Source organism: Paramisgurnus dabryanus, chromosome 11 (assembly GCF_030506205.2).
Source record: "Paramisgurnus dabryanus chromosome 11, PD_genome_1.1, whole genome shotgun sequence".
NCBI classification, from domain to species: Eukaryota; Metazoa; Chordata; class Actinopteri; order Cypriniformes; family Cobitidae; genus Paramisgurnus; species Paramisgurnus dabryanus.
The window spans coordinates 34,208,671-34,236,220 of NC_133347.1; the positions used below are offsets into that span (position 1 = coordinate 34,208,671).

General features: G+C 38.7%; 1 protein-coding gene across 2 annotated transcripts; it reads right to left on the reverse strand.

The window, feature by feature from the left end:
* Positions 1 to 1,005: 1,005 nt before the first annotated feature.
* On the reverse strand, positions 1,006 to 26,983 carry LOC135753274 (uncharacterized). 2 transcript variants are annotated; one of them, XM_065271309.1, is made up of 4 exons: positions 26,799 to 26,983; positions 13,373 to 14,228; positions 12,692 to 12,772; positions 1,006 to 5,928 (listed from the first exon to the last, which is right to left on the reverse strand). In XM_065271309.1, the coding sequence occupies exons 2-4, from the start codon at positions 14,157 to 14,159 to the stop codon at positions 3,944 to 3,946; spliced, it is 2,853 nt and encodes a 950-aa protein (XP_065127381.1). In that variant the 5' UTR covers positions 14,160 to 14,228; positions 26,799 to 26,983; the 3' UTR covers positions 1,006 to 3,943. The 2 variants fall into 2 exon arrangements, with proteins under 2 accessions (XP_065127381.1, XP_065127380.1); XM_065271308.1 differs by having other exon boundaries at positions 12,692 to 12,985.
* Between the last annotated feature and the right edge of the window lie 567 nt (positions 26,984 to 27,550).

Genomic DNA, 27,550 nt, shown 5'->3' on the forward strand with positions numbered 1-27,550 from the left:
AGACTTTCATTAAATGCAAAATCTTTGTTGCTTATATAGCAAGAAAACACATTCACACCAATCAATTAAGTTCAACCTTCCATCACAAATATTCACTTCAAAAAAATCACACCATATAAATGTATATAAAGTTCAAGACAATCAATGTCCATGGGTGATGCAAGTAAGAATAATAAAGTCTTATCTGTGGGCCTCAAAGTCCAGTAATGTCCAGTATATCCTCCAGAAAAAGAACAGTCCCAATCTATTTACATAGTTCTTCTCATGGACTATGCTTCTCCAGCACAAACAAGTCTTTAAAGTTGAGCATCAAACAAATGTTTCTCAACCATGACTCAACATTTGCATGGCCAAGCCATGCTTCAGCCTTTTTCTGATACACCTACCGCCTCTTCTTCTTCTTCTAGGGTTTTATGGCGGTTGGCAAACCAACTTAAAAGGTGCATTCCCGCCACCTACTGGAAAGGAGTGTGAAGCGCATATTTGAAAGGAAGCTTTAAACTTAACCTACTCTGTAAAAAAAAAAAAAAATTATAATTTAAGAATTTACACAGAAGTGAATTTTACATCCTATTAAATAATCCTGTCTCCTTTAAAAATATAATTAACTCACCTACCGCCTCTACCTTTTTACATGAGTTATATCCCCACACGTTGCCCTCTAGTGGTGAGGAGGAAAACTTACCCTATAACAGGCTTGTGAATGTTATAGACTTATCTTGTGTAACTTTAACAATTAAATAATTGGCTTATACATGTCTTCACACTTAACTTTCAGTTTTACCACAACAGCACATATGGAGTCCAACATCTCTTGCAGCATAGTGATGTCATCAGAACAGATGGAAAGAGACTTTCATGTCTTTTTATGTACTCTTCAGTGTTGAAATGTCAGTCTGCACCAAACCCCAAAAGGTCTCACTTAATTGTTTGATCAATCATTTTGACTCACAGTACAATATTTCTTCCATTTAACTGAACAACAATGATTTCAGCTTTACAAGATTGAGTAACATGTCTGTGCATTACATCCTTTATTGCGTTTAGTTTTCTTTTTACACATGAAAAACATTACAATGCCACAAAACAAAATTACAGAGATTCTGGGGTTTGTGTAGTAATATGAAAATATATTGGACTTTTGCACGAGCCTTCACCAACATATCCCACACCAAAGTTCATCTAACCAAGAGTCCTGATATGCAATTCTTAAAACTGCCAGCTTATTTAAGGGTGTTTTCACACATGGCACGAGGCCGCACCAAAATACACTGTATCATTTTTCAGTTAGTGCAGTTCGTGTTCACATATGTTGTTTTTACCGTACTCGAAACGCAGCACCATACACCATGTGACAACGGTCAGCGCTGTCATTGGTCTCTTACAGTGCTTACCCCCATGAACTCCCCCGCCACGTCCACGACAACTAGCCTGACAGGAAGAGCGAAGATAGCAAGATATGGAGATAAACGATGCATGCCTTTGCAAAGTTTCTTTGCTTTAACGTGAAACTACTCTATCAAAGCCCTTCTTACGGAGCTGTTTGCTAAAAATAATGAAAGTGTCACTATTGTGTGTGGATGACAGCTATGCATTTATGAAATCATCAACTCACACCACCAGGAGACAGCAAATATCTACAATGGACCAAGATGGCTTTATTTGTTGTTTACCCACAATATAACACCCGGCTCACGTCATGTGGAGAACTTCCTGTATTTGGTTCGGCCAAGGTTGAGCAACGTTTACACCACAACTGGGTTGCACCTTAGGGTGTTTTCCCACATACACTGTTTAGGTCGGCCCAAATGGCGTGTCGCTCCGAGTACGGTTCGTTTGGGTCAGTGTGAACACAACAGCCACACTCGGGTGCGCACTAAACGGCGCTCCGAGACCGCTCTAAACAGGTGGTCTCGGAGCGGCTGTCGCCGAACTCTGGGGCGCCCCACCTGTGGTGTGAACACTGCTGGACCTCGGGCCGAACCAAATACAGGAAGTTCTCCACATGTTTGAGCCACTGGGCTTCCCTCGTGACATGAGCCGGGTGTTATATTGTGGGTTAACAACAAACAAGCCAATCCTGGTCCGTTGCAGAGATTCGCTGTCTCCTTTACGTTTGAGCTGATGATTTTATAAATGCATAGCTGTCTTCCACACACAAATAGTGACATTACGGGCTTTTAGCAAACGGCTCCGTGAGGCTTTAATAAAACAGCTACGCAATTTCGCGTTAAAGCAAAGAAACTTCACAAACACGTGCATCGTTTATTTCCACATCTTGATAGCTGCGCTCTTCCTGTCAGGCTGGTTGTCATGGAAACGTGGGGGTGGTCATGAGACGGTAAGAGCTGTCAGAGACCAATGACAGCGCTGACCGTTGTCACAGGTGTACGGTGCAGCATTTCTAGTACAGTAAAAAAAATATGTGAACACGGACCGCACTAACTGAAAAATTATACAATGTATTTTGGGGCGCTCCGAGGCCGTACCATGGTGCAGAGTTTTGCAACACCTGTTGTGTTCACACTGACCCAAACGAACCATACTCGGACCAGCACGTAATTTGGGCCGACCTAAACAGGGCATGTGTTAAAAGCACCCTAAGTTACCTAAATGTACGTAAGTATTACTATACCAAATATGACTACAGGGAAGAAAAAACATAGATAATAAATGAATATAGATTGATATTTTTCAGGCTTGTTGAATATCAGGAACATATTGAAAATAGATTTGCTGGTTGATGCATTGACCAGAAAGCCAACATAATTTGGCACATATATTTTTCCATTAGAAAAACACTTTATCCAGACGTAGCTCTTTACAATGTCTTTTAGATAGTCCCTGAAGTCGAATTCCAATGCTTAAAAGACATTATGATAGCATAATGCTGATGGAAACAAACTATTTAGTCTCTTATCTCAGTTTGTAAAATCAAACAAAAGTTGTAGTGATGCCAAAAGAAATTTCACATAGCTATCTATAAAGCAATGTTCATATAAAGCAAACTCCTATTGGAATTACACCGATAACATAATTTTATCCACCTAGAACAAAACTTCTCAGAAAACAACATTTAGAATTTATACATCACATACTTCTCAAAAATATACAATTTTGCTTTTAATCCCTCAGGAATGCATTTTTCCAAATGCAGAGTTCAGATGCAAAAGCCGCTAAATGCCACCTCCGTCAATAATGAGATAAGGATATTAACCAGATTATACGTTCATCAAATAAGAATACATTTTAAACTTGCTTAATCCCGGCCTCAGGCCATCCAGAAATACTGGTTTGTTGGCAGAATCTGTTAAACACTACAAAATGTTTTCAGCAAAGTCATCTAATGCATGGGAGAAAAAGTGGATGCAAGGTGCAAGAGTATTTTACCCGGTTAAAGGAGGTTTACTGAATATATTGACTGAAGTTTTGAGCCTTTTACCTTTATTCAGAAATAACATTGAAGAGAGACTGGAGACTTTTTTAGACGTGGAGATTTTTGTACTTAAAGGGTTTGCAGCGAAAGTCAGTGTTAAATACCAATTAAATTACTAAAGTGACTTAAATTAAATGACTAAAATTAAGGCATTTCAATTACTGATTAATAAAATTTTCATTGCAATGAAATTACTGAGCCAAAACAATAACAGCATAATGAAAAAATGCTAATTTACAAGAAAAGGTAAGGCGCACTAAGGGTTTGGCATCTTGAGCTCTTCAAATACAGTCATGAGGTCAAATTAAATTATTGACTGGTAAATGACAGCATGCCACAGTTACTTTTAACTGAGCTTAAATTGTACTGAACCATAAACATTCCTGTAACATTTAAAAGGAACCATTAGAAGTTTTATAAAATTCAGAGTTCATTTCAGATTGACACCAGATTTCTTTTCGGCAAATTGTCAATAAGTGCTTTAGGCTCTAGTCTTCAGAACCAAGTTCAAAGGTCAATTATGTCACTGCTGACAGAGTCATCTTGTTGATTCACTCTTAGGTAGCTCTGTCCCACTCTGTTGTTTGATTGTGAACTTTCAATATCAGGGGTCAAAAACAGCCTGGTGTTTTCTGCACTGGGCTCCAGGGCACAGCTGGTGCTTGGGGAGGGGTGCAATGAAACTGGACAGGACAGAGAAGAATGCACTGGTACCTCTGAGACCCAACGGAAGCCCTGATGGGTAGGTGTAGGGGGGGCTGTGACTTGTCGACTGGGCACAGCACTGGGGATGCAGCGGCCCAGACCTTCTGAGGATTCTGAGAGCAATGTGTGCTCATTACTACTCAATGACAGCGTTTGAGGATCACTGTTCCGTCGCATCCAAAGGCTTGGAGATGGAGGCGATGGCGGTCGCAATGGTTGAAACAGGCTTCCTCCGTTTAGTAGATGCTCGCGGTGAAGTGCCTCATCAATACTGCGACTCAAGTTGATTGGGGTTGGAGGGCGCAAATCAAAGTCATAAAGTGAGACGACCGACTCCTTGTCCCTATCTGCTAAACTGCTACTTAAAGAACGCTGAATCGGCTGAGCGAGTGACTGAAGCCTTAACAATGAACCTGCTGAGCCCCCTGCAAAACTATTCATATTGCGACCATGATTGCTGTCTTTAAGTTGGTCTCGATTTCGTATGAGGCTCTTGCTAATGTCCACCCCTGATCGCTCCTGCCCTGCCCAGTTATTGGGCAATTCTCCAACCACTACACCACTGCTGGACCCTCCATTTCCATTGCTTTCAGATTTTCTTTGTTGTCTTACTTTCAAGCTTTGGACAATCTTTGCCCAGCAAGTATGTCTGTTGGTAGAATTTAATGACTGACAGGGGGAAGGAAGGGTTTCTGTGGCAGGTCCTTCCTGTCTTGATGCTCTACATATTTGGCCTCTACTAGGTCTCCAGAAAACCCATGAGGACACTAGAAGCATGCAGAAAGCCCAGGCAAGCTCCAACAGACGTGCCCAGAAGTGACAGAGCCACCATCCCCAACGATACTGCCTCCAATCTCCTAGAAGCCCATACAGCCACAAGCAGGCATATATATGCAACAGACAGCACAGTGCCCCAAGAAGAGCGCATACTGCCAATACCCGTGCTAAAATCTGCACCTTCCTATCACCCACAGACTTATTTTCAGCCCGGGCTGCATGGTTGCGTGCAAGCTGTGGCAGAGCCAGGAACAGGTACCATAAGCACAGTGCCAGCCCTGCAGTCAACGTGAGGCTCTGTAGAACGATTGGAACAGCTGGTGAGAGTGCAGGCGAAAGTAAGTCTGCAGCAAGTAACAGAGTACATTGTAAAATAGCTAACACTCCCAACAGAGGGGGGCGCTGAAAAGCTGGGGGTAGCAAATTCACTCCTGCCTCTTTTAGTGTCAGTATCACCAATGCAGCCTGTGCCAAAATTAAAAGTGGCAATGATAGCGTGTATAAAGCTATTATTACAGGGGGTGGTAAGAGGAGCCGTGCCCCATATGGATCAAGAAACAAGTGGCCAGCTCTAACCGCACCTGCGACAAGCAAGAGACTATTTGTCAGCACCAGTTCACCACGCTGAAGGCAGAGAATGCTGGGAGCCAACGCTAGGCCAAGGGCAGCACCACCAGTCAGTAGAAGGAAGAGAGTAGCTGAACCAAATACATGCAGTTCCCATGCAAATGACAATGTGCGATGCAAGTCTGCCCAAACTAGTTTGCTCCCATTTGTGGAATTCAAATTATTAAGATGATTTAGATTTTTGGATAAAACACAGGGGCCTGCAACAGTTGAACAGGGCTCCTTAGCTATGACAGGGGTAGGGGAGGCAGGGCTTGACTTTACAGATGAGAATACTTCATAGGAAACTGAGAGATCTTCTGCATATCCTTCAGTCTTTTCAGAGAAGACGAAGGGACCCCGTCTACTCGGGCCTGAAGAGGCGTTCTTATGAGTGGGCGTACCTGTGCAGAGCAAAAGACAGAATTAACTCTTAAAAATGCATAGCACAGCCAGGAACATAACTGCACATTAGGGTTTCCCGGACAGGGTTTAAGACTAATCTTATGCATGTTTAAGGTGTCTAATCTGAAAACAGCTTGCACCGTATATCAGTGTCTCAAGATGAATAGCAGTCATGCTTAGTGTAAGGTATGTTTGTAAAAACTACTTAAAGGACAAGTTCGGTATTTTACACTTAAAGCCCTGTTTTCAGATTGTTTATGATGAAATAGAACGGTTTTGACTGAAATTTCGAAATATGCGGCTGCCCCGAGAATTTTCGGGTGTTTGTTGTTTCACCTCCCACCTCTATAATGGCTATATAGGTGCACTGGCACAATCCTTCCTAAAATGCATTAAACTTTCGTTTACATAGACGTGAAACTCACTGAGTGGTCAGGGATGTTCACTGCTCACATGCTCACACAAAAATCGCTGCAAAAGATGCTTTTCAACAGGTGTTTTAGCATTCGTTGTAAACTTGTGGACCTATTTTTCCAAACTCCTCACACGCGTATATTCTTCCGTTGAGAGCTTGAATAATAGACACTCCAGGTCAGTTGGAGGCGATAATCCGCCTTTGCCAATTGCAAGATTAGAAACAAGGTTCCCGGCGCGGAGTAATACCGTACCGCACATCTATTACAAGTCAATGGAGTTGGACAAAAACTACGTTAAAACCTGTTGGAAAGCATCTTTTGTAGCAATTTTTGTGTGAGCATATCAGTGAACACCCCTGACCACTCTGTGAGTTTCGTCTTTGTCTTTGTAAACGAAAGTTTAATGCATTTTAGGAAGGATTGTTCCAGTGCACCTATTCACCCATTGTAGAGGTGGGAGGTGAAACAACAAACACCAGAAAATTCTCGGGCCAGCTGCATATGTCGAAATTTCAGTCAAAATCGTTCTATTTCATCATAAACAATCTGAAAACAGGGCTTTAAGTGTAAAATACCGAACTTGTCCTTTAAATGTCCTAATACATGACCACAAAACCAATAAGTCGCACAGGTATATTTATAGAAATTTGCATTAGTCAGAATTATTCATTTTTCTGTTATGCCAAAAAACATTCATATATTATGTCAAAATTATATTCCATGAAAATATTTGGTACATTTCCTACCGTAAATATATCAAAACTTTATTTTTGTGAGTGGATGCAAAATTGCTATTAAAATTGGCCAGAAACTCACCCACAAACTTTGCTTTTTTTACACGTTCCAAGGGGATTTCTCATTTAAGTTTGGTTTATGTAAAAGTCTACAACTTCCCCCATTCAGTCAACAATGTCATTACAGCGTTAAGCCAGCAGAGAGCGCTAAAACAAACCTTTTCAGTAGTAATATGCATGGAACGCTCATTTGCACATCTGTTTTAATCAGAGGTTTTAATCCTTTGGCTGCACTGCCGCTTTTCAGAGCGCCCTTCACAATGTACGCTTCCTAATTCGTCCCACCGAGAGCAGAGACTACATTACCCATACACCCTTGAGTTTACAAGTTAAAAGCGCATGCGTCGCCTTTGCTGTCATCCAGCCTCAAAGTGGTGTGGAGAGGTGTGTGTTTGTGTGTGAAGCGCGCAACCATAGCTGCTCGGTTAAAATGAAAATATAATGAACACTTAATATGCCCTTCTTGTTTTAGACTCTGAGTAGTAAAAGAACAAGGTCAGAATCAGAGGACTCGCTGGCTGACATCCCACCAAAACAGAATGATAGCTGCCTGCAGGTCAGACGCAAGCTTTATCCAATACCCTTCTGTAGGTACGTGACAATCTTCGCTATCGCGGCTGTCAGTTTGGTTCCCCTCGACGCAACTTCAGATTTCCTCAGGCGATGTGCAGAGTAAAAACATTCTTGAAATTGTAATAGACATTTAGTTTAATTGCTAAACTACAAGTGAACGCGCACAGTAGTTTTACCACCCGCAAAATAGAAAACAATGGAAAAAAATAAATTGATGACTTTCTAGTTTCATGGCCAGTATTTTCTTATTCTTGAACCCATAGACATGGTCTTGGTGTCATTTCAAAGTTTTTGTTTTTAAGCTCTTTCTATCTGAACAACTAGTTTTAGCATTTAACCATGCTGAAAATGTTGCTCACATATCTACCTTTTTCACATTTTATGTATGTTCAATAGCTATTTCTAGCTCAAGCAAATCCACAAACTTATATAGGGATTTATAATTTTTTACAAGGTCGTCTGTTGACTGCTGAATATAAAACCCCTTCAATATAGGTCCAGTCAGCAAAAAAAAAAAAAATTTTGGGCCACTTAAAGCACTGATTGTAATCATTGACTTAACGTGCTGCTGTTTTTTTACAGTATGGTGCTTTGGCACTGTTTGGTTGAGCTGGTGTTGCAGGGACTATTACATGTGCAGTTGACATTGTTGAGGGATTTATGCTGAGTATTTTCATGTTGTCACTGGCCAACTCTATGCCCATTTTTGATGTGTCGTTATTCAATTTTTTCCCGTCCTGCTGTAATGTTTTTTCATCTTATCTTCTGTCCTCACCACTTTTCAAGAACTGACGCCCCTGGTCTAAGGCCTAGCTCTGGTTTAATCAAAACCCTGTGTGGGAAATTTCATACAATTTCTCATAAATTAATACAACAGATTCACAGCTGCCGAATGCATATTGGTTGAATTCTGTATAAAGTAGATTTTTGAAAGATTTTTAAATTGCCTATTTCAATTACTACTAATCTCTCTGGTGTATTTTGTCATATTATCATTTAAACATCCAAAAAATGTCTTAATTTAAATTAAAGGTATAAAATTAAAATTCTGTCATCATTTGCTCGTCCTCAAGTTGTTGCAAACCCATATCAGTTTCTTTGATCTGCTGAACACAAAGGAAGATACTGTGTGCAATGTTTGTAACCAAACACCGCTGTTTGGTATTGTTTTCTCCTAATGTGGAGGTCTATGGTGCTTGTTACCAGCTTGGTTATAAATATCTTACTTTGTTTTCAGCGAAACAAAGACATGTACCGGTAAAAAAAAGGGGCACTATCCCTTTAATTACAAAGTAGTTTAAAGTTACCACATCACAGGGGGCGGAAGAAATAATATATACACCCATTGTTATAGTGGTTAATATTATTTTTGAAGGCCACTGTGCAGACAAACATTAGCCGCTTTTGCACTATCGGGCCTGTGCGAGCCAGGGCTTCAAACGGGCCTCACTGAGCCAATAGCCTCAGACCTCCAGCTGTGTAGCCAAAATCACGACGCGTTTGCATTGTCAAGCCAATAGCGCCGCAGCGCTTCAGAAAACCCCGCCCTTAATACACCTACCTGGATGTAACGTCACACAACTCCGCCTGTTTTACCGTGAGGAAGTCACTTCAATCTGACAGGAGACGGGAGTGAGATCGCATCATCATACAACAAACATAATGAACATAACTGAGGCGGCTGTTTGCACGGTGAAAGCCAAGATGAGAAGATAGAGACGTTTGCTCCATCCGCGGTGTTACTCTTGAAGTTTATGTTGTCTGCACACGAGCGATCTCACAATGAGACAATATCAGATCAATAGCAATAGTTAACTTTATGAAGTAGGATAAGGCGTTCATCTACCTAATGTGCCATTATACTATATACACAATATTTTAAAGAATATAACGAGTCCTAGTTTTACATTTATGTAAAATAATCTTATTTTAAAATACAGGTATGCACGTGTGTCTAAATATGTAACGTTAAGTTTGTAATTATAGTTCTATGACAATGTAAACATACTTACACATTATAAGAGGTGTGATATCTTTAATCATGAAAACGTTAATAGTTGAGCATCACATGAAACACAAGGTAACTGTCTAATAGCTATTTCAATAATGTGTCAATCAATAAATACTTTTGTCTATAAAGAACTGCCTCGAATAGCAGAATAGGACTGAAAATCACCTTACTTGCATCTCAAAAAAAAAAAAAACGTTTGAGAAATCATTAGAAAATGTACTCGTTAAGAATCAACTCTGAATATACACAAGTATTTAAAAAGCTATGTTACAGTGGTTAAGTTAATGATGGTTATATTTACCCTTTTGTTGCATCTTACCTTTCTGTGTTTCAGATGTGATCCTTATTAAGCAATCATTTTCAATAAACTGACAAGCAGCCGTAGTAATAATAGCGCGGTACTTTATTTACATATGAAGTTTATATCAGTGCACAAACAGGTGTATTTAAAGACATCTCCTCCGGACGGATTTTAAGATCCATGGCTCCTGTCGTCTCATCATCATCATCTTCGTTTCATCTCCTGCTCTTGCATCTGCTGCTGTGTCATCTCTCATATACAAAATAAAAACTCCTGGATGATAAACTGAAAGCTTTACGTTGGCATTTTTCTGTAAAACGGACACAAAAGAAAGCGGCACATGTGATGTTTTGTATAAAGGGTTTGTAAATACACATACAGTATACCGACATATAAAGTTTGCTACATTCATATAAGAGTCAAATTAATCTCCAAAATGCCAGAAAGCATGGCTATGACTAATATAATAAAACCATGGTTACTTTTTCTAAGGGCTGACTAAAAACGTCAACATACGTTATGTAGCATTAACTCACCGACTGTAGATACCATCGTGACTCGAGTGATCGCTTCTTTAATACATGGACGAAGAAATGATGATCCAACACACATCCTTAATTTCTCAGCACTGTTGCACTTTAAACACTTTGTTCTGTGCCCAGAACTTTATAAACTTCTCCCGAACCGGAAGCGGTGTGCGCCGGGTCCTTAGCATGGCGAGTTCGGCGTCGTAACGCGTCTTTTGTTTTTTACATATGCAGATCATTTTCTTCAGTCCGAAGTACAAACATAGCAGGCATCTTCCGTTAAACAGTAAATTACTGGTGATCCCGATTATTTTTAAAGTTTTAAATCTGCAGACAGATGGTTGCGCATCTTGCCAGAGACTCAGATAAACTCCGCCTTTGACCTTTACCACTCCCCTAGCCCGGAGAAGCCCGCTCTGGCCCAAGGAATTCGGCGGGCCAGAAAAGCCGGGCCTTAAGCCCCAATGAAGCACCAGTGAAGCACGATCATGCCCCGGAAGTGACAATGCAAACGCCACAGGCCTCGGCAGGCACTGGCACGCCCGCTTGAAGCCCGATAGTGCAAACACGGCTATTGTGGTTATCCTCTGTTACTTAATATTGTCTAGGCTGCCTGCCAAAACAGGTTTTGAAGAAGCTGTGAAAGAACAGGTTGTTGTTCAGCAGTGGTTAGTAGGGCTGTACAATTAATCGAAAAACTAATCAAGATTACAATTATGGGTGAAACAATTAAACATAATCGCCAAAAGCCTGCTGCCCATTTGTGCTCATTTCTGTGATGGGGCACCAAATACAGTGGTAAATCAGAGATGTTAAAACTGATAAGTTAACGTTTCCTTTAATCATTTGCTTTGGATTTTTTACTAACAACATAACTCCCATAAGTATTTGTTATTTACCATGCAGCTGCTTTGCAGAAAGTTATAAAACATTTAAAAACTTCAAAGTAAAATAAAAAAATCAAGGATAATTATGCTGCGTTCCAGGCAGGTTTTTGAGCCCGTGAATTACGACTTCAAAACCACGACTCACGACTCTATGCGTTCCAGGCAGCCTGTAACCCGTGTTTTTCCAACCTTCTACCTGTGAAAGTGCACTGGAACGGCAGTCAAACTCGTGACTTCCCACCCGTGAACTCGTACTAGATCGATGTACTCCCAGTTCAGAGTCGTGAGTCGTGGTTTTGAAGTCGTGATTTATGGGTTACAGGTTGCCTGGAACGCAACATTACTTGAATAATCAAGTTATGGCCTTTTTACACCTGGTCACTTCATGTGTTTTCTCTAATCGGATAGCTATCTGATTTGTTAAAACTGTTCCATTCACATTTGGCCACATAAATGCGTCTTTGCAAAATGGATATGAATCCGATCTTTTACCCCCGCCCAAAGTGCAAATACTCTATTTATTACTCCGCCTTAAAAAACTTAAGATGACGTTTATGCAACAGAAGGCAGCACTTACTGTATGTTGTACTGTATGTTGGGCAGGGGGCGCGCGTCTCCTTGCTCGGCATGAGCTGAAGCTCGCAGTACAGCGCAGCAGGAGAGTGACAGCGCGGTAATTTAATGCAGGTCCATGACGGGAAAGCATTCACAAAACTCTCTCTTAAAGTTTTATTTCTTTGTTTAATATCATTTGAGTTTGTCATTAGACTCTTTTATTGATTCTAGGAAGCTTTTTTACCCGCTGTCGTTGCTCAATAAAGCAACGAGCGTGTCGTCTTTGTTTGTTTGCCTCTTTGACGGCTAACTTTCGGGTGACGTGCTTACATTTGGGAGGAGTTAAGCGCTGAAAGATGTGGTTTCATCAACCAGATGTATTTACACTTGTCCAGTTTCATATGAAATCCGTCCCAGACCACCTCCTGAAGTGGTTTGAGCGATCGGATTTAAATCCGTCTTGAAAACCTTTTGGAGGGCATTTACACCTGGTCTTTTTACGATCGGATAGCTATCTGATCAGAGAAAGCGCATGAAGTGACCACGTGTAAAAAGCCCCTTAATATAAAATATTGGTGAATTGGTAACTTGTCAGATTTCCAAAGGTGTCAAATCATGGGACCTCATGGGTCTTCACAATTATAATACGAGTAAGAAAGATGATCTGATAGATGAATGATGCAACAAGTAAACCTTACCTTTAGTTTTGTTTTGAGTCTTTTCGCTGGACTGAGTCAGATTTGAAGAGTCTCTTGGTGTATCTGTAGTACTGTTGACCACTCCTTTATTTCCTGCCTCCTTTGTTTGTTTATTAGACACTGTTGCTGAAGTGACTTTTGGTTGCGAGTAGTTGTAACTAAAGGTGTCTACATCTGGTAATGGTGTCTTTATCTGTAGGCTGGCTGTGCTTGTGCTAAGATCGCTGCCTTTACTGTAAGGTGGTAAGGTTGTTAACTGTGTTTTTGTCTGGATAACAGCTGGAGTAGGTTTATCTGATAAATAAAAGAAAATATGTGAGATGACATACAAACATAAAGGCAAAGTTTTTGTATGTCATTCATGTCATGTGGAAATTAAAGTAAGTAATTTTTTACTTGTAATAAACATTCACATCAAACATTTTTTGAAAGGTACTGTATAATAGGCACCTATATCAATATTTATTTTATTTTTATTATAAGCCATGGGTCCCTGGTTTGTTCTTTAATACTGATCAAGAGAATTTACTTAATGTTAGGAAACTAAGCCATGCATGGTGTTATGATCAGTAACAAAAGATTACTGTTTTAATGACATAGGAACAGGTATGAGAAGAATGTCATCATTACAATTTCTACACAATGTAAATCCAGCATTATTGCATCTACAGTAGATCCTACCTATTTTCAATTGAGTCTTATTAACATCCCATTGGCCCATCTCTTTGTAAGTAGCCTGGAAATCATTAGCAGGTGCACTTGCAGACGGGCTGGTTTGGAGTATAGGGATGACTGTTGGATCTGCTGTGCCTCCACTTGCTAGGACACTAGATGCCATCTGGATGTGTGGGCTGTACTGTGCATCAACTTCTGTTGGTGACACCGTCAAATCAGTATTTGCAGGTGTAAACACATCGCCGGAGCCAACTGTTGACCAATCGGTGTTTACTGATCCATCCATAAATGACTCGACCACAGTCTCTCTTTCATGAAGGAGTAAAATGTTGATGCTCTGATTGGTGAATGTTGACAATTCAGTTAAATGGCTTGTGGGTTCAACTGTTTGAACAGGATCTTGTGGTAGTTTGTCAGTATGGGAAGGTCTTCTTTTGACTCGTTTTTTTTGGGATACTAGAAATGTAACTCTTGACTTACGAATGTCAGTGTGTGAAGGTTTTGCTGACAATGTATGTGCAGCGTTTGTGATTTCATTTCGCTCATTGTTTGACTTCATGAAACGTTTTCCATAAAAACTACCAAGCAATGGTCTGTCAATTTCTAGTGCAGGATTACCAGCCAATCCATGATCTTTCATTTTGATAAATGCATCAGTCTGGCTCTTTGCACGATAGGAAACCAGGTCATGTTTTAAGCGATTGGAAAGAGGAGAACGAGAATTTCCATTGACATAATTTGTGATTGGCTGAATTAGATGTAATAAAAGAAAGAGCTGGAGTACAGGCACCATAGTGACACTCTGCTCTATGAAGCCGTCTATGCCTGTGGTTAGTAGTTGAAATCATTTGTTCATCTCCTCCTACAGAGACAAATAAAGAAAATTACAATTAATATCCCAGATACTGTTTACAACATTTTTTTCTTTAGAAATATTCTCCAATGGTGACTGTCATCCATTTTAGAGATGTATATTGTGTGGTATTTTGCAAATATATATAACAAAATATATGTATATATGCTTTTGCTGTGTATTTTGATGTAAATTGATGAACATAAATTTGTTTGCAAATGAGATGGGTAAAGAGCGCTGGTTTCTTTCTTTTCTTTCCTGTGTTTACATATTTGCACATAATAAATATTGGATCACATGTCATCCACACTAATAGCAAAATTCAACTTTAACAGATCATTTATCTTTTCAGAAAGCATTTTTTTGTCACAAATTTTAACAAGTAATTATTAATTCACGTAGGTGTTATAAGAAGATAATGTATATCATACGTCAAGTATTGTCTATGTGCTGTAAGTTTATTCATACTGTCAAGTTTTCCTCAAAGTTTCTTTGACTAGCATTGCATTCAGAAATTGTCTTGTGATGAATGAAGAGTGATCAAACATGAATAAGATGCTGTCGAAACAGATCATATCTGAATGTTGTATGATCAATATATGATCAATGTTTTATTATTCAAATCAAGTTTGATAAAACTTGCAACTAGTGATAGAAATTTTTCTTGGATATACATTCAAAAATGCCTTGTAGACTGTTATTAAACACTGTTATTAAGACTGCCATTTTATATTTACAGTTAAGCTCACATTCTTCATTCCAGGTTTCAGCTTGTAGGCAAACTGGAATGAGTCCAAACACTTGCCTACCATGGTGGTAAGATCGGCAGTTATAAGATGTCATGCATTGGTAGGTGGAGGTAATGTATGGTGCCACAAGGTCTAAATGTTTTATATTGTTGGCATTTCTGGGAACAGGGGTTAGTAGTTGTCTCCTTCTATGATTTGGGGACAACGCTGGTATTCAGTCACTGTGCTACCACCCAACCTTTGAATTGAGCCGAGCTCTCTTACATATGCAGCCCTCAAGACCATCTGGACCCACAGCTTTCCCTGCCAGTAACAAGGAGAGTATGGAAAAACCTATTTGGGTGTCCAAATTCATTTGTAGGAGCATTGCTAGTATATTGTTATTAGGGGGAGTCTACTGATGCTTATACCTAAGCTCTTCCCATCATCATATTGAGATTCTGCCCCACTACTCTTGCATCTCCCCTAGTAGCCCCCTCCTCCAGTCTGGTTTTGATCCCCTTTCAGTGCAGTGACACTTTTCTATCCCCCTCTCTAAATGTAATCTATTAAGGTTTCTTTGGAGAACCAGGGCTTATTATCTGGGTAACGCTTGTCACTGCCGGCACTGAATGGGTAGATGGAATCATTAAGGGTTCATCAATAGTACACCCCAGAAGGAAAATTTGGTCATTAATTCCTCATGCTCATGTCGTTGCACACCCATAACACCTTCATTCATGTTTAAAACACAAATGACAGTTTTTCTCAATTGCTAAAACACTATAACCAGGCTTTTGAACTAAAATTTCAAAACCATAACACCATTTTTCAAGAAGCACAATCATTTTGCTGAACAATAAACACTACACAGATTTGGTGAACTGTTACTTCAAAACGCTACACACAAATCCCTACATTTCTCAGTGCTTACACAATGTGGTCATATGGAAAGCACAAGCATTCAATACTGTTCACTCAAATCAACACAGCTTAGACTCAATTAGCAAACAATTACCAAGGTGGAAACACTAAGAGTCAAAACTGAACACACATCAAAATGAAAATTCTTGGCCAAAACCGAAAACAAGGAAACCAAGGCCGAAAACCGAAACACCGAAAGAAATTATTATACCAATTATTAGTACAATTGCATTTATGGCTATCACTGTGTACAAACTTTACTAGGGGTGTGTGACGGATCACATTACAGTTTTTGAGGCACAGATCGGATTATTTTTGGGATCAGCAAAAAGCGGGTGGGAAAAATCTACAGTAATAACAAATAAAGAAATTGCAAACATTTATAAAAAAGAACAAAGTTGTACATTACACTTTTTCTGATTTGCTAAAACACTAAACCCCAATATCTGAACCAAATTTATAGTGGCCGAAACCCATTTGTCAAATCATGCACTCTTTTTGCAAAATTCTAAACACAAACTTCTCACTAAAACACACATTTCACACTGCAATGAACTTGTTTTATAAATGCTAAACACAGGCAGGCAAAAGTTGAACACAACTACAACACCGTTATCATCGAGTAAACGCAACAACTCAAAATTCTACACACTTTTATCTAATGGTATTTTTTAGCAATTGTGTGAATTGGAAACAGTCTGAGAGGTAGATGAAGAGTATGAGGAAGAACAGGACATCACAGACGATGCAATTGGCAAAATTTGCAGTTGGATTGTTGACTTTTTAGAAAATACAAGTGCTGCTTACAGTCATTTTGAAAACTTACTATTACTTGCAGTACTTACAGTAAAGTATTCACTATATTCACTGAAATAAACTTGTGTGATTACAGTAATATAGATTTTTAACAGTATTTGTCAAGTGTGTTGTTATGTACAATAAACATGTATTTTTGTCTGAATGTTGTGTTTTCCATTTTTTAAGGTAGTGTCTAATGGATGCTTTGTAGTGTTTTATATTATAGACTTATGTGGGTATGATTTGAAAGCTTAGTTTGATTTTAAATGCAAGTGAAATGGTTTTGAAGGAATTGTTTGATTTTGCTGGAAGAGTCAAGGGTTCTGTGAATTTTGTTTGAAATTGGGATTTGTGTTTAAGGTTTTGATAAAATGAGTGATGGTTTCAAAAATGTGTTTTAGCAATTAAGAAAAAAACTGTAATAAGGTCTGAAATTAGCATTAGGTACAGAAAATTAAAGAGTAACTAAACCCTAAACCAACTTTTTTTAGTTAAAGATCTGTAAGAATGATGCTTTATTAGTGCTGTTCATTGATTTTAGTAAGTTTTTTGACATTTGGATATAAAGTGTTTCAATACTACAATATATGGTGTAAAAACGTCTGAGTGCTGCCCTCTTCAGGTTGAACGGTGGCTACTGCAGTTGAATTTTCCTATTGGATGTTGGGTCCAAAAAAAATGACTCGTGACGTAAGCAGGTTCAAGCTCACCTCGCCCTTGTTACGATCTCACAACACACTTGATATGAGCTTAGTTCGTCCCCTCTATCTCCGTTGGGATCTGCCCACTTTTCTTGCATTTTTCAAATATTGCAGTGGGTGGAGTCAGGCTCTGACCAGGGGTTTAGTTACTCTTTAAATGAATAATAACACTGTCTTTATTTTATAAATTAAATATATTATTATTTTAAGAGCTACAGAAGTGATTTTCTCTTTGGCTGCGTTTACACTTGGCATTAACATGCGACCTGTATCCGGATGTTGTCCACATACACATTGAATAGACAAGTGTAAACGCGTTTGTGTTCGGAATGTTATCCGATCTGTGTGTCCTGATGCAGAGGTAGTCGAGGGCGCTTTGTGATCGGATCTCAGTGTAATGTAAACGCAATCCAGCCATCGTATCTGCATTTGCAGGTCAACGTCACAAAAAACCCCGCCCACTATCATCTCCTCTCTCTGACAGCTGTCAAAAATAAAGGACGTTAGGTCATGGAGCGCAGGTGAGAGACGCACAAATTTATATTTGTGGAGAAATGCTAGCTAGCTTAAACGTATCTTGAAATAAATCGATATACAAAAGCATTTTAACACCGTTGACTGTATTTAAGTTATTCAGTCATATGTTGAACATGTTTTCACTATTTATGGAGGGATTTAATATTTAATGGCAGAATTGAATAAATCGTTATAATGTTTGAGTTTCCATGGCGACATATCGACGTGAATTTTGCGCTTCTTTCTGGTCAGTCAGCAGTTTCTATCTCATTTAACACATTTTAAGTTACTTGAAAACACTTACAAACCATAATAACATTAACCAAATACATTTATTCAATGTTGGTTTTATACAAAGTAAGTTACTTATAAATGTGTTTGTAAATTACATAACTATACGACTAGAGGGAGACATGAACAGGAAATTTAGGAAATTGTTAGCTGTTTTAGTTAAATCATATTCGTAAATCATAAATCAAAAACGTATGAATTCAGGCAGACTAAAATGTCGGGAAGGTCATCCTAATGTTTCACACGGATTTTGTTGTTGATGAAAAGCTTTCGGGTGAAAGTCAAGTTCAGGTAAGTTGTCTGAAACGTGCATCCTGGCGCGGACGTTGCAAATAAACAAAGATAAAGCCTTTAAAGCTAAAAAAAATAAAGCTTAAAATGTGAACATCACGGTTTTTGGGTTTGCTAGTTATTCTCTGCTGTTTGCTTCTCAGTAACACTGTACAATACGGGATTGCGGTTACCGCGACAACCCTAAATATGTGGCGAAAGACAGCTGTAGCCATCTGTGATTGACAGCTATCCACCCAGCGCGCGTCTCCCTGAACGGGATCCGATCACACATCCAGATACAGAAGCCACATTTATGTGACAAATGTAAACGCGCCGTGTCCTGATATACGGATGATCGGATCTGCGTGAACGGATCACCGAGATCGCATGTTAATGCAAAATGTAAACGCAGCCTTAGTCATGGGTTGCTTGATTAACATTAATGACACAGACTTTAGAAGGTTAATCTTTAAGCAGAGGCTGGTTTCTGACTGTAATCTATACATACACTTAAGACATAAACAAATGTTTTTATTAGAAAAAGAATACTGTGGAGATAATTTTGTTTATATGTGCCCTGTCAATAACAGAGATTTTATGTTCGCTTGTTTTTTTATATGCGTCTCTCTCGTATGTGCACTACTGAGGGCACTTAAACGCGTGTGCACACAGAGGCCGAGGGTGAATCCCAAACAGCCCAACAGTCGCTCCACATAAAAACGTAACGTTGTTTTTCATTGCTTTATTTGCCAAATGTATGTTAATGGATTACAGTATGAGACACATTTGCGCGACTCTCTCTAAAGTTTACACACCAAAAGTTCTGATCTTTGAAGGGCATACTGTGATGATCACGTCTGGACTGGACACATTCAACCGCATGTGCCTCTGCGCGTAAATTTGCTCATTTTAGAGCCTTTTTGTGGTTAAATACATCCACACCACAGACATGTTGCCGCAGACAAGCACGTGCAGGTTGCGGTTTCTGTTTGAGTCATCACAACATTTCGTATTGTTTTGGTGATAAAAGTCTTTCGGCTGAAAACCGAAAATGCTCCTTTGGGGTATTTTCGGGCGAAAATTTTCGGTGGCCGAATATTCGGTGCATCCCTATTCAATAGATAGATAAAAGGGCCTGAATCAGTTCACTGAGCTTTGGAACAATGGATCCACAGAGAAATGAAGGAATAGGTCAAGGAGAAGGAAGAGGAGGAGGCAGAGGAAGAAGGAGAGGAGGAGGCAGAGGAGGAGGGAGAGGAGAAGGACATGGTGAAGGAGTAGGAAGAGGAGGAGGACCTGGTGAAAGAGGAGGAGGGAGATGAAAGGCAAGGTGACAAGCAGTCTCAGATGAAATTCGAGCCACTCTAGCTGACCATGTCCTTGTCCATGGTATGACCTTGAGGGAGGCTGAGCAACGAGTAAAGCCTAATTTCAGTCGCTTCACTGTTGCCTCCATCTTCAGAGCCTTCAGAGAGGAAAACAGATAGATACTTACAGTAAGACTGATCTGTACAGTAACTTTAGTGTGCATACACTGTTGGACTATGCTACTGGAATTAAGAAATGAATCAAATTGCCTTCCATACAGATAGACTTATCAGTAGATGAATGCCAGGGGTGGATCAGGCAAGAGGATTTTACCCTCGTTGTTTGACTAGGACCAATATAAACTGTGATGTGGATGAGATTCTCTGGCCTGACCCAGAACAAAGACGGGATGTTGAGGCGGAATCATTTAAAAAAAAAAAATTTACAGTTGTGCTGTGTAGCACATGATATGAATGAATAAAAATGTGCTAATGCATACATTGATTGTGTCTTTTGTGGTCATGTGAAAAGGTTTTTGAGCCGGAGAACCACAAGCAACTTACCAGTTTTGAATATATTGTCTTGAATTTATTGCGCCAGTGTGTAATACTTTGTTGTAGTGTGTGTGTGTTTTTAAAAGCTTGTGTGTGATGTCTGAGGGAAAAGTTTGGTTTTTCAGTAAAAGTGAATGGTTTTGAGTGTAGAGGTTCATTATGGAATTGTGTTTACTGTTTTGAGAATATGAGGCATAGTTTCAAGAAATGTGTTTAAGCAACCGAGAAAAACTGTAGCATATTTTTGATAGCTTTCTGACCCCCAGATTGACAGCAAATGCAAATAGGCAGGAAAGACAAGTGCACAACAATTTTCCTGCCTACAGCTTTCACGTCCGCTATACTGCGCTGACTCAACAATCCCTCGTTGACTGCCAGTTGAATTGTATGTGCTAGGGGTGTGACGAGACACTTAATCCACAAGACGAGACGAAACACGAGATTGGGTTCACGATAACGAGACGAGACGATATTTTTACACTTTTTAAGAAACCCTCAATGATAAAATAAATGAATAAGAAACTGAAATCACATTATTTTTTAAATGTTTTAACTAATCAAGGACTGGCCCTAACAATTATTTTGTGAACTGATAATGAAGTAATTTGTTATTTTGGGGTAATAAAAATAGACCCAAGTGAGCAGTAGCATTTAAAATTACATAATAACGAAGATGCAATAATAATTGGTTCAAATAAAGTATTAAAACCAAGTTAGATTAAACAACATTAACAAACACATTACATTTGTGGCATAAAAAGCATTATGTATGTATTATAACAAATGCCTACAGGGGGCGATAGTGGACTCGTCTCGTGGACGCTGTCTTCACTTTCACTTTAGACGGAGAGAAATGCTTATTTTTAGACAAACAATGGTTAAATCCATATTAATATTTAATATATGTCCATTTCCTTACACTAGAAATGATACAGACACTGTCATTTTTTGAGCAAGAACATGCAGACATTATATCATGTAACTCTGTGTGAGGGTTTAATCTGCTGAGACTTCACATCTGACACTGATCAACAGACAAACACAACGCGTCTCAGACTTCACATGAGCTCCCAAACAAACATTATTAGAAACCCAAACAAAAAAGCAAACGCAGCAAAAGACAAATATAATGCATGCGCTGTAAAAGAGTCAAACAGAAAGCTGCATCCTCCGGAGGTCGCATATGCAGGCTGCATGCGTCATCAAGGTTTATTTCAGATCATTCGCAAATCGTAAGCATATCACAACAAATTGCACCTCCACAAGAAATCTCGCGAGACACATGTAATCTCGCGAAACACATTTAATCTTGCGAGATCTCATCGCACGAGATCTCGTCACACCCCTAGTATGTGCCATACACCATATGCCTTTAGATCATTAGCTTCAGAGTTCAATAACACTACACTACATACCTTACTAGTTACCATGATTACTATAGTATTTGTAGCCACAAACATGGTTGCACTTTTTTTGTAGTAAAACCATGGTTTTTAAAGGTATACTTGTGAGATTAATAGAAAACATTTCAATAGAAAAAATATATATAATGTGTGTGTGTGTGTATATATTTAAATTCTATTGAAAATTTTTGTTATAAATTCCCAAGTAAACCTCATCATGGTTTTACTACAGAGAAAGTTACATTCCTGTTACATTCATACAAGGCTCATTATGTGGTTCATTATGCAAGTCTTTTGTTTCCTCAGCTGTCAATCACAGATTATTCAGGAGCTTTCATGCCTCTTCGCATACAGACTGAATGATTTTCACATCATTTTGAAGAAAAAACTCTAGACTACTAGATCCTGTTTTGAAAAGTCTTGTTTTAACATGTTTAGAATGAGTTCTGTGGACTTATATTAGTGACTTAAAAAATGTGTTTTTTTCAATAACCATGCATAAACATTTTTCTTTCAAAAATACAAACATGTACATACATGTTGATCATATAATATTGTAGCCCAGTTTGTGCTGAACGCAGTGTTATGAGACTTTGCCATTTTGTTTTTGTTAACTCGTTCCCTGCCATTGACGAGTTAACTCGTCAATCTGCAATACCGCTATTATCCACCACTGCAACTAATAAAACCCAGAAGTATTGCCCTAGGGCAGGGGTGTCCAATACGTCGACTGCAAAGGCAATGCCGGTAGATTGCACATAAGTTAAAGCAACACTAAAGACTTATTGCTCTTTGCTCCCCCTACAGGTTAGAAGCGTAATTATTCATTACCACTGTCGTAAATACTGCAGCATAGCTGGCTCTGATTGGATTGTAGCTCTGCCGTAAAGCAAGTTTTTGTAGTTTTCACGCGAACTACAGGACCACTACCCGACGGTTGGAAACTTCTTTAGTGCGGTTTTGGCCGATAGAGGGCTGCAAAGCGAATGTGAAAGTGCCATTCACCCTGTTTTGAGTGGATGAACCACTGAAACTTTTTTGGAAACGTTATTTTAAGGTTAAAAAAACTCTTTGGTGTTGCTTTAACTGCTGCTCCACTCGCAAAATTGGCATTATGGTCTTAAAATACTTGCTTGTTTCACAGTTACTCTGAGTTGCTGCGCCTTTCTTCTCAAATGCGTTTTTATAAATCTTATGCCAGGCCGCTGCAGCTCAGTCGTCTAACTTCCGAAATTAGACTGGATGCGCATTCTTGCCCTCACCCAGGAGCTAAGCATTTAAAGTGTTATAAAAATAATTAACTGTGTTTTTTGGCAGGTAGATCTTGTCGGCTTTATCATTTTAAAAGTAGATTGCCACACAAAAAAGTCTGGACACCAAACAAGCAAACAGCTGTATGTCCGTGTATGTTTTAAAGATGGCTCTGCATCTGATCTCTATCAAAAGTCCTTCACAAAAATTGAATTATTTCAGCTTTTTGCTCAAAATTTTGTGTTTTTGATGAAAAAGTGTTTGAAAGCAGAGGGTCTGCTCTTTTATTTCATATATTGTATGTTTATATATTTACAAATGAGCATTTTCTGGAAGGCATATAGAGAGAGAGAGAGAGAGAGAGAGAGAGAGGGAGAGAGAGAGAGAGAAAGAGAGGGAGAGAGAGAGAGAGAGAGAGAGAGAGAGAGAGAGAGAGAGAGAGAGAGAGAGAGAGAGAGAGAGAGAGAGAGAGAGGGAGGTTTAGTCTTATTTTCCATTATGTTTGTTCAGCTTGTGTCAGTGTGTTCTAACATGTGCAATTATTGTGTTTTCAGGAAATGTATTTTTTGTGAGCAGGACAAAAATATGTTTGGCTTATTGTGTTTGACAAGTTCTAACAGGTGCTAGTTTTTAAACCTTCTGCCTATTACAAATTGAAACTTAATGACTTTTGATCTTTTCATACTTCTTTGTCTGGAAAATGGTTTTGTTTTATTATCTGTTGAGATGCCAAGTCAAGTATCACAATGAATACTGCTTAAACCCGACACACTGTTAGCATGTGTTCATACTATGGCATGTATTATCACCTTTTTATCACCTATTACTGTCAACTAGTGTTGTTATGGGCATGAATGATACCTCAAAGCAAACAAAAGCAATTTAAATATATTTTATAAAAACTCCCTTTACTGTACATTGAATGAGGGACTCGCGCAATAGAAACTTGAACTTTTTACTTGGACCATTAAACAACAAATTCGTGATCACCTAAAACAGTCCCTATCAACCCTATCAATAAGCCTCAAGTACCCCTTCTTTAATACAAAAAAGTTGTGTAGAAAGGCAAATAATTACTATTAACTAATTAAGCACAAAATTATAAATTGAGATTATAATGAATGGGCATGTAGTCATTAAAAAAGATTAATGAATGCAGACATTGCATATACATTGATCATTCAAATGTGCAAAGAAGTGAAAATATAGTATACAAAACATTTACAATGATCAACGCTAAAATTCAGAAGACTTACAGTAGATCGGATCATTGAATCAACCAATTGAGCTGCTATTGGGTCATTTAGTATGATTTTCAAACCAATTTAACAGGATTATTAAAAAGAATCAACTCGTTTATGAGTAGGACATCTGTCACATTTTGGATTGGGCAGCACATTTACTGTTCACCACAGCTAGTAATATTAATGCTAAGATTAAAATATAAAAAAGTACAAATGTCATAGTTTTAAAAAACTTAGAAAAAAATATTTATCTCATAGGCAATCATTTTGTGTACATCACTATATGAGTCAAAATCCATTCTATTACCGTTACAGCGAGGTAAACAAGTCTTCAATCAGTCGATTATAAAATGATGTGAAACAGAAAATGAAAGTTATAAATGCACACAGACAGTAGGTTGTTGTATGTGGACATCTGCATGCCATAAAAAATACAAAGACATAAATGTCTTTTGTTCAGCCCTTTCAATTCGAACTGTACAGAATAACATAAATGATAAACAATAAAAAAAAACATACAAATGAAAGATGATCAAAATAAAGACCATCTTCGAGGTAAGAAGGTGGGAGTTGAGGAGTAAAACATTCTGACATGAAAAACTATAGCAGATGCCATAGTATTTACTATAGTAAACTATAGTAATGTTTCGCAACAACCATGTCATCGACTCCACCACAGGTGGGACATAATGGCGGCCTTCACAGGTTAAATTGGGTACATCCCAATTCAGGGTCTGGATCCTTCTAAGGATGCAGACTTTGAAGGCGAGACTCTGTCTTTCAAAAGGCTGCGGGTTCTGAAGTCCACAAAGTGAACTGAAATGAGACCACATTTTGGGACTGCATGTGAAGGAGCCTTTGAATTGGAACAGCATTCGTTGCGACTCTGTGACGTCATTGGCCTTCAAATATGGCCTCTGAGGGACGCAGCCCCTGAATTGGGATATACCTATTACATGTTGGGTTTTTTAAGTAATGAAAATATTTAATGTGTTTTTAGCGTTGGATTTTCATAGTAGAAGACAAATATAAAGTATTAAAGCATAGTCGGGGGAAGCTTTAAATAAGACTTCTGTTACAGCAGCTGGTCTCTCTCTTCCCTCACATACAAACACTCAGATTCCATACAGTCAGACATTTCCGTACATTTCTGTGAATGTTTCCAGGCGTAGACAGAGGCCCATTTGTAGGCAATGAGATCAGAGCTGTGTCCCGTTAAATGCGTGTGTGTTTTAGACCAAAGTTAGCCAGACAGAGAATTACAGCATTTCTGTCATTTTAGAAACATGTGTATATGGATTACTTATGATGAATTTAGTGGTGTTTGTGCAGATGGTGGTCGGGCATGGCTGCATAACATAGCAAATGAGCAGTTTAACATAAACAATTCAACCCCTTAGGAATCTTTCTTTAATTCCTAAGCAGCTTTAAAACAACTTTTGCTACAAAAAGTAAAATGAAACGGCACATGTGAACGCCCATATGAGCCAAATGGGCTTTTGCTACACGTGGCTAAAGACATACTTGTTTTGCCATATAGTTTCCCATAGGACATAAAGGCAGAAAAACGTCAACGATAAGCGCGCACGATAAACGTTGCGGTGTTTAAACACTTTAATAAGGCTGGATAGTAAGACTTTATGGAGTATGTAACAGGGAAAATAGAATGAACCAATAAAGATAACATATGTGTCACAATATTGTGATGAAATTACACCGTACAAGTATTAAGTTCCTTCTAAGTGGAGCTTTAGGGGTGGAGGTGGATTGGGAGTCCTGTGTCTGGGTTTCAGTTTTGAATGACAGGAAAGTCTCTCTCTCTCTCTCTCTCTTTCTCTCTTAGTTCTGATCAGATTTAAGACAAGTTGATGCATGCCAGGTAGGGAAACCTTAAAACCTTTTTTTCTCAGTCACAGATGCACAACCTACCACATGGTCCTTTATAAATGTTTCAACAATTGCATTTTCCATAAATGAGTTTCACAATGTCAAGAGGACTACAAAAACGATATTAAGTATAAAGAAATTACATATGACTCATATTTCCCTTTACCATAGTTCTGAAACTGCAAATTGTAACATGTAAAGTTTGAAAATTACTATCAAACCTGAGATTTGATAACTACTGCAGAAGTTTATATACCCATCAACAATAATAATGTTATACAGAAAAACAGAACTAGCTTGTTGTCATTGAAAATGGGTCTTGATCCCGAGACTTTACCTGAGAGATCTGTTTGCGCATTTCAAACAGCCGCATTTTTGGCGCGTTCTGAGTCAGCAACAATTTTTGGGCATCATGGGCGCCAATGGAGCGTCAAAAACTGCATGAATCCATTGCGCTAATACAGACGCGGCAATAGACGACAATAATGATATACGTTATGTTATTTCACGAATATAAACAGTAATGCATTATATAATTATATATTTATAATGCAGCAATTTATTCTTAACGTAGACGCAAGAATATTGGGAGATTTGTTGCACGACTTGACTGCGCAGGTACTGTAGCTCCGTCATCTTATTACCAGCACAAAAACGAATGGTTTATAATCCGATAAACTGCATAAATAAATATGTCTTACGCTCCAGCGCTCCGTTTTGTCATTCAGCGTCGGTGCCATCGAGTTCATTTGTATTTCCATCGCGAGCAAGATACTCGTCCAAGAGCTCATTTGATCTGCGCTCCTGCAGTTCATTATCGCCTTTCCTCCTTCGGTTTTGCTCAATAGACGGTGCGACACAAAATACAGCCCCTCTCTCTCCCTCTCTGCTCTCTCTCTCTCTCTCTCTCGCTCTCTCTATTCGTGAATCACATGTCTATGCACGCGCATACTGATACTGTTACCGCAGCTTCTTACCTGACTGAGCTCAACAATAAAGGCTGCAGATGTTCGACTCTATGAATATCATTGTGTTTTTGTTACATCTTATTTTTCTTAACATTTCTTTCGTGTTTCATCTGCTTAGTCACATTTTCATGTTAACTGTTTTAAGGAGAGAAAAAGAAACGTGGTTTTGGAAATTATTTCAGCACTAACTCGTGTAAGAGATACAGTAAAATAATTAAAAAACAAAACAAGAGTACAATAGTAGGCCTACTTATCTGATAATGATACTCTTAAAAAAATAAGCAGTATTCCTCATTATTACTCAGTGACTTTTATCCATTTATTTATCTCAGTCCATTCATAATTTAATTTATTATTGTATAAATATTGAGGGTTTATTGCTTGTTTTGATTATTTAGGCGGTTAAATAAAGCATTGCATCATGTATTGCTTAAAATGAGCACTTCTTAGTGTTTCCGATGGAAAAAAATACATCCTGTTGTCAG